The sequence below is a fragment of the Plecotus auritus genome (assembly GCF_963455305.1).
Source record: "Plecotus auritus genome assembly, chromosome: 6".
Lineage (NCBI taxonomy): Eukaryota > Metazoa > Chordata > Mammalia > Chiroptera > Vespertilionidae > Plecotus > Plecotus auritus.
In genome coordinates, this window is record NC_137773.1 from 152,318,995 (window position 1) to 152,333,833 (window position 14,839).

At 45.6% G+C, this 14,839-nt stretch overlaps 1 protein-coding gene across 4 annotated transcripts in view; it reads right to left on the reverse strand.

The window, feature by feature from the left end:
- NEK11 (NIMA related kinase 11) overlaps positions 1-14,839 on the reverse strand; it is a 177,354-nt gene that overhangs the window by 23,889 nt on the left and 138,626 nt on the right. For 3 of the 4 annotated variants that reach the window (XM_080672738.1, XM_080672739.1, XM_080672740.1), the window contains one exon: positions 12,508-12,604. The exons of the other annotated variant lie outside the window; for it this stretch is intronic. In XM_080672738.1, the coding sequence (XP_080528864.1) occupies positions 12,508-12,604 (97 nt within the window). The remainder of the gene's footprint in view (positions 1-12,507; positions 12,605-14,839) is intronic. 4 annotated transcript variants of the gene reach the window in all.

The following is a 14,839-nucleotide window of genomic DNA, read 5'->3' on the forward strand; positions in this document are numbered from 1 at the left end:
CACTCCTTGATTAGGAGTTGGCCATAAGAAATAGGAAGTCAAAACACTGTGAGTTAATTAATGCATGGCAGCAGGAAAACAAACTCATCAAACCAGTCCAGGGCATCCCTGTCATTTATTCCTCAGAGAATTTAAATCAAAATCTGCCTTCAGTTTTGCTCTTACCCCTTCTTCAAGGGTCACATACTTTTAATTTTAAAAACAAGAAGCAAACATTTAATTCTAATTAAAATCAACAGATGGTAAATTCTCTAGTTATTCCAAGTTTTACTTAAATTAAGAGTTAGACCCCTGGGAAATGATGTTGCTTAGTTCATCATAGGACTGCTCTTTATCCCCAAAGAAGCCACCTACAAAAAATCCACATCTGCATCTCTTGAAACCTATTGTTGAGGCTGTGACTTCTCTCCACATGCCCTACATAAAACACTGTGAGAAGCTGTCTTCCTCGAGGACCTGGTAACACGTTCACATCTTGATAATGAGTCTTAGGAATCGAATCACGTTTCCCTTTGTTGACTTGGCTTCCTGGAAGCTCAGAGCCAAACACCCAGCCATGGCAACTATGTTCGCCCATTGATGTCCTCCCTTTCTCTCTGGTCTTCATTTCCTCTACATATTATTAAATTAATATTGCATTTGACATAAAAGTAGAGTAAATGCATTTCTTCCAGGTGTTAGAGGCAATCTCTAGCCAGCAAGTATGCTATTCAGGTGCATCAGCTGGGAACTGGGTTTTTAAGTCCTTGGACAAAGAGTAGCCGGCTCTGAGGTGCTGCTGGCAGGTGGGCAACTGCGCCACCTAGAGCCTGGATCTAGGCACAGCGTGAAGGAAGGAACATCGGGCGGGAGTCAGGCTTGCGATGCTATCTGTCCAGACAACACAGAGCACACAAGCTTGCTAACCACAGCTCAGGACGTTCCCTCTGTCCTCTCTGTCCCTGCCAGAGGTCCTGTGGGCACCATTTTATGGCACCGTCTTGATACATGGAAGTGCCTTCCAGAGACTTGCACCTGCCCCTCAGGACCGGGGGAAAGGCCATGAGAAAGTACTTGCACCTCAATAATGAAAAACTTGATATTATGGACTGAATTGTGTACCCCACCAAGTCATATGTCGAACGTGCCTCTGTTTGGAGATAGGACCATGAAAGAGGCGGTTAAGTTTAAATGAGGCCCTTAGCGTGGCCCTAGTCTAATCGGACTGGTGTCTTTACAGGAGGAAATGCGGACACACAGAGAGACACCAGGGATGCACCCCTATGGAGAAAAGACCAACCTGGCTCCCATCAGCACAGGAAGACAGAACACACCCTCTTTCAAATGGAGCTGAAACCCTAGGGCTCTAGCATTCTTCCAGGCTTTCTAAGGTTTGCCCATTATTCTGTACCTGCTCCACTCAGGGGCTTCTTGCTGTTTCCCATCCACGCTCAGGCTGCACAAGGATCATATGCCCACCTGTGCCCCTCACGCACTCGGGGGGTATAAGAAAAGCAGTGGAGACTCCCTGACTCGATCTCACCTTACCAAGAAATGACATAATACTTGTTTAGATCATTCATTTGACAATATATATTGTACTGTCAGAGGGAGCCCACCTCCTTCCTAGGGTCCCGTGAGTTGGGAGCCCAGGTGTGGCTGTTTATACCACAGCTGAGAATGCAAAGGGTCGGGTGGCATGCTGGCTTTCTTCTTCTAATTTGACGAATTAAAAACTATTAGAATCAAAACTCAACAGATACAGCAATAAACAGAAGACTTCCTGCTGAACCTGCAGTACCTGGTGGTGTTCTCAGCACTGAACAGATTGTAAATGTTTCAAAATAATACAGGAACAGCTGTGTTCATTATTATAATTTTATCATAAATATGCTTAATTGTTTCAAAATAATGCCTATTGCCCCCAGCTGGGAAAAGTACAAGTTTACTACAAATGAGGCACAGTCTTAATGGAAATCAAAGACATAACATTTTAGTTATGGCTCTAAAGAGAAAAACAATGAACAAGGAAGGATAAACAGGAGACACCAGGAAGACTGAGGAAACCTTGGCACTATGCACATAAATGTTGCCCAAGAGGTCCTGGAACTTGCACCCCGTGGCCTCCACTCCCCAACCCTGAACAACTGTTTTTGCAGTTGACATTAGCTAAAGGGCCCCCCTAGGATCAGTTGCTTGAAAGCAGGATTTCGAATTTGTATAGAAAAACAGCAGAACAAGCATTTTCATGGTCACTTGGCCACTAACTGGGAAAGCCAGGGGCTGTAGGACGGCAATCAAAAGGGTCAAGAAAGAATATGAGAAGGGAAGCATCTAGCATGTACTGGGTCCCCTTAGTACTAACTACAGTGCTATTTAATACTTATGCTAATTATGTCCCATTTCCCAGGGGAAGAAACAGATGTGGAAAGGCTAAGGGACTTGTCTAAGACCACAGAGTAAGAAAAGCCAGTTGCAAACCCAGATAGTTCAGATTCTAAAATCCTTCTGTTCATTACAGCAATTTACCTCCGAGGCCTCCCATTGCTACCGAAGTGGAGCAAATGAAATTGGGACATAAATGTGTTAAACTTCAGGGGTGCACACACACACACACACACACACACACACACACACGTATTCGAAAAAACATGTAGAGAAGGCTTTTGGGAGAGGCGAGATCCTGAGGACACAGATGTGAGCAAAAGGCCAAGAAGGGGAAGCCCGCTTGGGAACATTTTATTTTGCTCCTAAGAAAGGGAGGAAGCAAGAGATGCCAGAAAACTGGGATGAAGCTGGGGAAGAAGACCCATAGGGGGTATAATAGACTTTGGGCTGCACCCCAGGCTCCCCCTCAGGACTGAAGTCTCATTCCCCAGCTGCTGGGCGTGCCCCTGGCAGACAGCCCTCAGCCTGCAGCCCCCAGGAGTGGCCCTCTCGCCAGGGCCCACCCCTTCCTGTGTTCCTGCAGCACCATCCCGGCTCCCACGCATCTCCTGCCCCCCCCCCCCATGTCTGCCCCCTTGCAGAAAATTCTGCAGGAAAATCATCTCAGAGCCTGCTTTGCAGCGAGTCTACCTGCAACAGGTGGCTCACGAGCCTTTTTGAAGAACAGGGAAGCCTAATTATTAGTTTGAAGTCACTTAGGTATTCGTGATAAGAAGCCTTTATCACCAGCTGCCAAATGTGCAAAAAAAAAAAAAAAAAAAAAAAAATGCCCAGTGTACTCACAGGTGACTTAGGTGAGTAGGAGTACTAGGGAAAATGGATAAAGAAGGTGGAGTTTTCAGTCTAGAAAGACCGAGATGGTGCAGAATGGAGACAACACAGACAGAGGTGAGACAGTTACAACACCCAGGGTGTGCGGAGATCTTGGGAAGGGCTGTCACCTGCAACAGGACGTGGACTTAGCACTGGAGCCAAAGTACCTAGACCTGGAGGGCAGAGCCACGCTGGCTGACACGGGGGAAGGCTGGGGGCTGAGCCTCACCTTCACAGAAAGGGGTCAGATCATCCTGGGCCGGGGGAGCAGAGACCCCAGGCCCATTGGATGAAGAAGGCGTCAGCTGAGCCGCGCACGGACCTCTCCTTCCCACTGGCAGAGACAGGCTCCTCCTCTGAACTTCTGGCACTGGCTCCACTTGTCACTCATTCCAGTCTTGTGACTCACACGTCAGGGGTCCGGTCTCCCTAACTAGGGTGTGAGGTGTCTCCCTTGTTACGTGCCTCACAACACTTACCGGCCCACACCTAACAGACTGGCAAGAAAAGCACAATGAATTGATTGCAGATCTGAGCTAGCCGAGCAAGAAATCTAACTGGCTTGCGGAAGGGTTCTTAAATGTTACACGTACAGTTAGAACCGCTGCTCTTGGGCAGGAGCCCTCGTTGGCTGGTCGCCAAGCCTTTCTTATGTACAAGCCTTTGTTGTTGTTTGGAAATTGAAATGCTGGTTTCAATCAGCGGTTCCCTCAGAAGTGCTGCCTGACGCTGACCTTGTATTAGAGAGGAATGGAATGTCGCAGGCATAACTAACACCTTTTCAATGAGATTTAGAAAGTGGAGGAGGGAAGAACCAGCACTTCATCTGTTTCTCCTCTGAAGGGTTATTTCAATCAGTGAGGCAGAATGAGCTTTATTCACACAGCACTTGGAAATCCTGAAATAGCAAGTCATTTGTATTGAATATATATATATATATATATTTGACAAAAGAGAAGCCTGGCTTAGAGAATGAGATGCTGTCAAAATTCAGATATCAAATACCTAGCAACTCAGAAAAGCATATGAAAAGGCCTAACATCTGATAGCAGCAGACCGAGCCTGGATGCTGGTGTTGGCCTTGGGTGTTTTACTTGGTTAGCCTTTTTGTGTCACAGACTTTGCACCTTTCACGTGGGCTGGCACGTACCTTTGACTACTGGGTGAGAACAAGTAGGTCCCAGAGCATGAAGCCAGGCCCGTGGAGGGCCAGGCCTTGGTGCCTCGCAGCTCCCACTGTCGCCTTCCCTGCTTGGATGTGGTTACCAGCACTGTTAGGAGCAGCCAGACTTCTCGTGGAAACAGCCTTGCCTCTTGCTAGCTGTGTGGCAGAGGCAAAGTTCCTTAACCTCCTGAAATACAGCCTCTTTCCTTATGAAATGGAGAGCCTTGCCCACCTCATGGGTATGATGAGAGGGTGTCTGGTTTAGCACGCCCCCTGGTACAGAGGATGGGTGCATTGAGAGCTCGCTTCCCTCCACACAAACACTGCTATGGATTTCGTCCAGTTCAGAACCTGAGCTGATACTATAGCGAAACTCATGCCATTCCATCTTGGAAACATTTCCAGCTCAACGATCCACAGTCATTTTTATAACGATTGCTACTATGCCATGAGCTATATGTCAGGTTAATGAGAAGGACGATCAAGGTCATGGGTTTCTCATCTTCAGTTGGACCTTCCTCAGTCAAGGTCTTCCTGAAATTGAAAGTGGAAGAAAAAATGCAGGAGCTTGTGAGCCATCTACCTGAGGCTGCACCAACCACTACATTTCACCTCAGGGTGACACAGAGAGCCTCCTGGTGCCTTCCGCAGCCTCTAAATAGTGGAATTCTGCCCACACCCCAGCACTCCGCCAGGGCTGTGCTCTGACCTTGGCAAGACCTTTCCAAACAGCTGACGTGGGAGGTCAACCACAGCCCCCTGCAGCACTCAGGAAGTCACAGCAGCGGACACAAGATCAGTGCCATCTGGCCACGCGGGGTCTCTATGACCCACACAAACACATGAGCCAGTTTTGAAATGAGCAGCCCACTAGGCACGCCTGAGCACCAGCCAGCCCTGTGTGAACCACCTCGTTCTCAACCTCCTCAATAAAGACTATACGTCAAATGCCTACTCGGAGGGGCAGCAGTGCCACACGGACGTCTGGTCTCCAGGCATTAATCATCTAACTCAGTGGTTCTCAGCCTTCCTAATGCCACGACCCTTTAATACAGTTCCTCATGTTGTGGTGACCCCTAACCATAAAATTGTTTTCGTTGCTACTTCATCACTGTAATTTTGCTACTGTTATGAATCGTAATGTAAATATCTGTGTTTTCCGGTGGTCTTAGGCTCTACAGCACCGGTTCTCAACCTGTGGGTTGCAGATATTTACATTACGATTCATAATAGTAGCAAAATTACAGTGATGAAGTAGCAACGAAAACAATTTTATGGTTGGGGGTCACCACAACATGAGGAACTGTATTAAAGGGTCGCGGCATTAGGAAGGTTGAGAACCATTGAGTTAGATGATGACGCCAAATCAGCAGCCCGCAAGGTGACTCCCCCTACATGTTGGATATTTAACGCACCATAAACCCCTTCACCTCATTAAGGTAATTCACAAAAGTCACTGGCTAGATGGAAAAGAAAGCGTCACTTTGTATTAACCTGTGCAAGTGACATTATGTGACTGCCAGTGAGCAATGTTTCTGGCAAACTGTGTTGGAAATCTCATCTGAAACCTGAGGCCAAAAGTGGCTTCTTCCCTCCCACAGAAAATCTAGGCTTGGGGACATTTTGTGTACTTGACTCTCAAGTGTGTTTGCTGAGAGAGATGCACATACACCTTTCTAAATTAAAAATATATACATACCAAAGCAAGTAAAATGACCCACAGTGTAAGACTACATTTATAGAGGAGGTAGATAGATAGATAGATAGATAGATAGATAGATATAATATCCTATATAATAAAAGGCCAGGAACCATAAGCATAACGACCGAACAACTGCTTAATCAGTCGCCATGAGATGCACTGACCACCTCTCTCGGTCCCTCCTCCCACCCCCCGCCCATGAGAGGTGCCTCATGGCCCGGCAGCAGGTGAGGCAGCTTGTGGCTCACGCACGATTTTGTGCGCTGGGCCTCTAGTAAAACATAAAATGCAATACTCTGTAGGAAACTGAAGAAACTCTCACATTGCTGGTGGGAATGCAAAATGGCATTTGGAAATACCTACATGCATAAATGTTCCCTATATGCATTCATCCCTCAATCAAGCAATCCCATACCTAGAAATTTATTTCAAAGATAAAACTGCCAATAAAAAAAGAGCTGGATACTATTCATTACAGTGCTATCCGTAATAGCTAAAGACTAGAAAAGCCCATGTGTCCACCTAGGGAACAGGCTCAGTAAACAATGGTACACCCACACAAAGAGCTTGGAAGTGATAAAAGAGGAATGGAGTATATTGCTAGATATTACTAAGTAACCTTTAGGGTATGTTCCTAAGTGAAGCTGACAAAAGTGTATATGATATGCTACCAATTTCTTCAGAAGTGAGAGGGAAGGTGCATTTGTGTGCGTGTATGTGTGTGTGTATGCGTGTATGTGTATGTGTGTGTATGTGTATGTGTGTGTGTATGTGTGTGTATGTGTATGTGTATGTGTGTGTGTGTGCGTGTGTGTGTGTGTGCATACTATATATATAGTTGAAATGTATTTTAAAAATGAAAGGATGGGCCATAAAGTTAAAAATAAATATATTCCTTTTTGGGCAAGGTGGAGACTAGGGCAAAGGATCCAGACAGAAGCTGGTCCTCTTTAAAACGTCTTTTTATAGGTTTAACTTTGGACTCATGGAAACACTCTACATAATTAAGAAACAAATGTAATAAAACAAAAGTTGCTGTTAACATTTTAAAACAAATAAGCCTCAGTATGCCCATACAGATAGTAATGACTCAACAAGTATAGATCAGGGCAGGCTTGTAAGGAGATTACTGACAGGGAGGAAAATCCATGTGCACGGGCGGGAGCTCACTGAGCGCAGAAACAGTGCCTTTTCATCCACGCAACTAACATTTACTATTAGATCTGATAATTCACTGGCCACGGGGCAGAATACACAGAAGGGTTCTGCCTCAATAGGGGGCAGCTGTCAGCCATAGTTTAATTGCTGCCTGGATCCCACAAAACAAAGCTATAAGTAAAACCCAAAAGTATCAAACTGTTTTCAAGTAACGGAACTGAATCCTAAAACAAAGCTTAGGACTATTTCTTGCAATATAGAAATACCCAGCACCCAACAAGGTAAAATTCAGTGTTTGACATTCAATCAAGGAGTACCAGGTATACCAAGAAGTAGGAAAATATGACCTATAATAAGGAGAAAAAGAAACTGAAACCAACCCAGAAATGGCACAGATGTTAGAACCAGCCGATAAGGACATTAAAATTATGATAGCTGAAGGAAAGACTGAACGTGTTAAGCAGAGACTTGGGAGCTATAAGAAAGACTCAAAACTTCTAGAGAGGAAAACTACAATGTCTGAGATTAAAAAAAAAACCATACTCGATGGGATTAACAACAAATTAGATATTGCAGAAGAAAAGATTAGTTTAAATTAAGACACAGGAATAGAAATTATCCAAAATAGACAGACAGGGGTAGGCCTAAGAAATAACCAGTCTCAATGAGCTGTGGGTCAACTTCAAGAAGCCTGAGATCCGTGTAACCCTAGTTCCCACAGGGAAGACACACATCTATGCTGTCAAATACTGTGTGTTTTCTGTGCCTCCTGCATGAGTTGGCAATGCAGGGGTGATTCAGAGTTGTGGCCCCACAAAGGGACTGCATCCCTCATCATTAAGAGCATTACTTAGGGCCCAGGTGTTTTCCAGGGCATCAACTTCCAACTGGAGAAACCGCCCAGCAGCTTCCCGGGCCCTCAGGCCTTCTCCATGGCTTCCCATTCTCAGGCTGTGGCTTAGTGAGCGATCCCTTCCCTGGAACCTGTCCCACTGAGTAAAATGGTGGAGGCCATGCCTGCCCCTTGATCCCAGGCACCAAGGACTCTGGGCGACTGAGTAACCCTGACGAGTCCCTGAAAGGGGAGTTGGAAGTTCGGCCTCAGAATTCCCTAGGGAGGGAGTTGCTCTCATAGCTCCGTAGGTCCAGAGGCCTTTGGAACAACTGCTTGTGAGGTGTCTGACCTCCTTGTGACCATTCTCCACGTGTGGGAATATAGAAGTTCGGCTCTGCGAGGGTCTAACACGACTATTCACAGGCCTAGATCCGCATCCACAACTACTGTCCGGGTACAATGCGGTCTGTGATGCTAAGGGATGAGTTCACTTGCATGATATTCTGGAAAAGGCAATACTAGCGGGACAGGAAAGAGATCAACGTACTACCAGGGGCAGGTGTGACAGGAGAGATGAACTATGAAGGGGGAGCTTGAGGGAAGTTTTGGAGATGAGAAAACTGTTCTATTATCTTGATTGTGGTGGTGGTTATGTGACTATATGCATTTATCAAAAATGATAGAACCATATACTAAAAGAATGAATTTTATATATAAGTGATGTATTTGTCAAAATTCATAGAACTATATACTAAAAAGAGTGAGTTTTACTAGATATAAATTATATCCTCAATAAAATAAATGGAAAACAAGTGAGTTAAAAAGTCCAAAAAATTAAGGCCTCAGAAACGTAAGTATATGTTTATATGATATTTGGCTTTTATTAAGATTGATTCAAATGTTTCTGATCAACATTACTGCAATAAATTTATTTGTTTTTAAAAAAAGGTTGACTCCAACTCACACTCTGGTAACAAACTCCTCCCAGGGTCAAAGTCCTCTTTAGTCAGTGCTTCTCAAACTTGAATGTGTTCATGAACCTTCAGGAAGTTTATTAAACTGCACATTCTGATTTGGGAGACGTGAGACCAGGGATTCTGCATTTCTCACTAGCTTCCAGATTATATCAATGTTGCTGGTCTGTGGACCACACTTCAAGCAGCAAGGCCAAGGACATGAGAGAGGTTACTGATATATAAGACTGAGAATTATTCATTCAGATTGAACAAGCACTCATGACACCATACATTGTGTTAGCCTGTGCAAGTGAAAGGATGGTCCCTTGGCAACAGTGTGTCCCTATCCTCAGAGCTGAAAGCTGAGCAGCTGTCATTCCATAGTTCACCCCTTGGGCTTCCACTGAACGCCTGGAGCCAGGCCTGGAGTCAACTCCAGCTCAAGGGGGTAAACAAAGCTCTTTACAACAGAAAACTCTACCCTGAAGGTAGAGACTTTGACTCCCATAAAAACACAGAGGCTCATCCATCCACCATTATCCATCCATCATTCCATCCATCCATCCATAAACGAATAGCAACTTCTCTTCAAATGTACATGGAAATTACTCCACCAGAAAGGAAGTCAATGCTGATTCCTTGTGATTCTGCTGACATTCCAAGGACTTGGCGTGGCGCCACCTAACCACTGCAGAGGCTGCCTGTGTGCCAGCGGGGGAGTGGGTCTGTGGAGTGGTTTCCCAGCAGGACTAAGAAGTGGCCAGGACAGGAAGCCAAGTGTTGAAGGATGGGAAATGCTGGCTTCTATATTCAACAACTTCATGAAATTTTCCCAGAGAATTGGCACTTCTTTTTGCATACTAAAAACAAAATGCTATGTAGACGTTTCCACAGACAGCTTCTTCGCCCACAGACGCCTCCGGGTATAACACATCAGCTAACAGACTCAGGCATGCCAACACCTTCAGATACATGGCTCAGGGGCTCTTTCCAAGAGGAAGCAACCACGTGTGTATTGAGTGTCTATTATAAGTTAGCATTTCTTGAGCAGTTACTATGTGCCATGAGCTACCCTAAGTGCATTGCATACATTCATGACTTCAGCTAACCCTCACAACACCCCATGAGGTGGGAACTATTATTAGCCCCACTTTACAGCAGAGAACTCTCAGGAAAATGAGGCTGGATAACTAGTCCAAGGGATATAAATCCCAGCAGTCAATGTCCCCCACCCACAGCTCCCTCCTGACCACTGTGCTGGGGTCTACACGATGCGGGACACGCACATATTAATGGCACTAAGCCCCAGGTCTCACAGCTGGGAGAACTTGAAGAACTGTGGCTGCATGATCACCTACATCGCTCCCAACTTCCTCACAGAGCTTCGCCCTCTCACAGTAGGAGATGATGAAGCCACAGGGGCATCAGGGTCTGAGCTGGAAGGGTTGTTATTACCTAGATGGCAACTTTCTTATGTAAAATGGCTGTGGAGGGAGCAGGTTTGGTAGGGAAATCAGGGGTTCACTTTAAGAGGCCTCGTGGACATCCTAGGGCAGATGTCAAAGAGCAGGTGAAAATGGTCTTCGGGGATGCACTGGAGCTTTGTGCCGTGGAATGTAAGGGGATGACAGGTGATTCTGCCAAAGGAACAATGCCATCCACAGGGGAGTAGCCCAACCTGCATCCATTCACATGGAAACAAGAGCTGGGTAATGCTTGGTCAAATCCAGTCAGACAATAAGGAAGAAAACAACATGCCAGGAGTAAAATCCCTGGAATGCATCTTGGTCATTTGTTTTGGAAAAATTTCTTTCATTTAATTATTTAAAGCATTTCATAACATGCCAGGAAATAGGATGTTGCACACTTTGCAAAAATAATAAAGTCCTTAGATTAAAAAAAAATCTGACTATATTATTAAATTTTAAGGGCAAAATAAATGAGTCACTTCTCTTTGAAGGTTATCAACTGAGAAATTAACAAAACCTTCTCCATAAACTTCTAGCCAGGAGCAGTGGCAGTAGGTAGAGGTGGGAGAGTCTGGTCCAAACTCCCTCACTTCCAATTCCTGGGAATCTCTTGTTGCCATGGTTGCTATGCTACTACGTGACCACTCAGGTATAGGAAGAACTAGAAGACAATAAGCGTCTCACCTCATTACCAGCTTTAGGTTTGAAGATAATTTTCTGCACTTTTTTTTTCTCTCCCAACTTTAGCTTAGATGATGTTGCGCTATACTGCAATATAAATGCAAATTGACTGAAAAATAACTTTTGCCAAAATTCCTTCACTATTCAACCAGCACCAATATGGGGAGTGGATTTTAGAAAGAAGTGTCTGAATTGGAACATGTGTAGGAGGAGTCCGCAGACAACACAGCCCACAGGACAAACCTGGACGGCCACCTATTTTTGTACATCTTGTGAGCTAAGAGTTGTTTTCCTACTTTTATTTATTTATTTAACTTATTTTAAAAATTGTATTAAATGTATTGGGGTGAAAATGGTTAATAAAGTTATATAGGTCTCAGGTGTATAATTCTATAATATATCATCTGTATATTGCATTGTGTGTTCACCACCCACAGTCAACTCTCTTCCATCGCCATTTATTATTTTTAAATGGTGGGGGAAAATCAAAAGAAGAATATTTTGTGATACCTGAGACTTATATGAAATTCAAAATTCAATCTGAAAGTCATGTTTTATTGAAGCACAGCCAGACTCATTTATTCGCATATTGTCTATGGCTGCTCTTGTGTTACACAGCAGAGTCGAGTAGTTGTGACTAAAACCATACAGTCCACAGAGCAGAACATACTGACAGTCCAGCCCTTTAGAGAGAGGACTCGCCAGCCCCTGATCTAGGCACTGAGCTGTACGTGCAGGTGAAGTTAGACTAGGAGACGGGGTCTTCTTTGCCAACAAGTCTCTAACAGGTGCTGTCTTAGTCTGTTCGGGGCTGATATCACCACACACCACACTGGGCAGCTCATAAACAACAGAAATTTACAACTCACACGTCTGGAGGCTGGGGAGTCCAAGATCAGGCCCAGTGTGGCCGCCTTCCGGTGAAGGCCCTTGTCCTGGCTCAGAGCTGCTGCCTTCCCGCTGTGTCCTTCCCGCGGAAGGGGCTCGGACACTCTGTGGGGCCTCTTTTATAACACTCATCCCATGCTTGAGGGCTCTGCCCTCACAGGTTAAGCACTTCCCAAAGGCCCCACTTACCAATGGGGGTTAGGATTACAACATCTGAATTTTGGGGGGCACATTCAAACCATAGCAGGTGCCTTCAGTGCAGATTCAGGCCTTTCAACCGAACTTGTGCAACTGTATTCACTGCTGCATCTCGGAAAACACAGCTGCTAGAAAAGCATGGCAGGATGGGAACACTCTCTGTCAATAGGTTCTAATACTGCCCTGTCCCAGGGGTCAGGCAGCACCCTACTTACTCCCTCATGCGTTGCATCTCGGTCCCGGCCATCGCCCTGTTGAAAATTGTTGGTCCTGGGGACACGTCTGGAACTGCGCCGGTGACTGTCCTTGTGTCTGAAAATCAATGCACAGCCCTTATTGACTTCATCGGCACCCAGCATCCTCAAGGCAATATTCAAGGGCAACAGAAAACGGAGGCTAATCCACCTTTGCCAAAGGTAATGCCACACTAATTAGAGAGGAATTAATGCTGCCATGAACATTAAGGAGATTTATTCCAGCTGACAGGATTATTTACACTTTTAATATGCACGAGGAATTCCAGGACTGCTCTCAAGAAGGATTATTTAATCAGAACATGATGGTTTAGAAGGTGGGCTTTTCAGACTGGAAAACGCAGGGAGAGATGCAGGTATGGAAAAGCAGCCATGCTCGGGAGCCTTCGGCCAGCTTCCTTCAGAAGGCGTCGCTGCTGGCTTCTGACACCTGAGGAGTTTTCTCTGATAAAATTCATTTTCCCTTTAACTCAGTTCTACACCTGAGCATTAGCTCTTTGCAGTGGAAAGCAAATGCTGACCAGGTCATCTGCAGCCTTGAACTTCAGCAGAATGGAGCAGAGCCAAGAATGGAGCAGAATGGAGCCAAGGCGGGGTTTGGGAGGCAGAGTTGTCAGTGAAGGCTGTGGTGTAACCAAATCTGGGGAGCAAGCCCCAGCTTTGACAGAGATGCCCTGGAGGCTCGTCCAGACCATGGTGGAAACGAAGGGAAAGAAACTGTCACCAACTGAAACAACACTACTTCCCACGGAGAAGCTAACGCCGGCCCCTGATACAGGGCTCAGGGTAACCCAGAGCTGACTTTGTGTCTGGGCCCTTCCTGGGGCTGGGGGCCGAGTCCTCCCTCTATGTTCCTCAGATCTCCCACAAGGCGCCTCAGACCCCCATTAGGAAGTAACTTTGAACACTCTAATCTTCATTTATAAATGACATCCATGTAGTTACTATGTCAGAGAAGGGACCCAAGTTGTGAAATTCCTGCTCTTTTCCCAACAGACTACACAAGGAAGTATGAGAGCCAAAACCCATTTTACAGATTAGTAAGCTATCTATCTACCTACCTACCTACCTACCTACCTATCTATCTGATGCTATGCAATAAAACACAGTAAGTATACTGCAATGTAATGCAATATAATTATCGGATGTAACTTCCTTCAAGAAGTCCTCCTTGATTCCCAAGGTTGGGGTGGTTAGTCCTCCCTTGTACTTGCATAGCACCAATAAGAGTACTGTTCACCCTGCAATGATGCAATTACTATTGATTTTTCTCTCTCCCACCACACTGTAAGTTCCATGAAGGCAGGAACCAGTTCTATCTAATTCACTGCTCTAACAAGTGGCCAATGCACACCCACACTCTCGCTAACCAAGGGCCAACCCTATATGCTGTTCATTTTTAAAATTTATGCTTAAATTTATAAATTTACTAACACATTATATATTTAATTATAAATTATTAACTTTATACATTTAATATAAATTTAATCTATCTATCTATATATATAAAACTGTAATATGCAAATAGACCGAACGGTGGAACAACTGAACAGCTAGTCACTATGACGTGCCTGACCACCAAGGGGTGTGTGCAGAACATGGTGGGCGTCGGCAGCAGGTGGCAGAGCACGGAACATGGCGGGCATTGGCCGCAGCGGGAGAGTGGAGCAGGTGAGCGGGGGTGCCAGACCAAGGTGGGACGTTAGTCACTGTCATCGGGGCAAGCCTCTGGTGGTTACTGAAAATTCTTTGCTCCCGTGCACTGTGGTCCTGCCTGGCACTTGCACCTGCTGCCAGCACCAGCCCCACTTGCACCCACTGCCGGCGCCGTCACCCCTCAGGGCTTCTCCACCTCCCCCTGCTCCTGAGGGGCTATCAGGACCAGCAGCCGCCACTCGCACCCACTGCTGGCGTGGCCCCAATCACTCCGTGCCATCAGTGGGTGTAAAACGGAGCCGGTGCCCAGTGGGAAGGGCTGGGCAGGGGCGCAGAGGATGGGCCGAGACCTGCCCCTGTGCCCATCACAACCTCTCAGCCCACAGTTCCTTTCAAGGTGCACGAATTCATGCACTGGGCTCCTAGTTTATATATATTTCTTAGATTTTAAAAAATTTAATCAGTCAAATGCAAATTCCAATATTTGCACATACATTCTTCTTTTGTATACCCTCCTGGGATCATGCATCCCACTTGGAACTTCTTGCTTTCGTAGATATTGAGATGAATATTTTCCCCAACCCCCAACTTATTGTCAGAATCTCTGACCTGTCTTCTGTCTAGATCCTTAGATGTG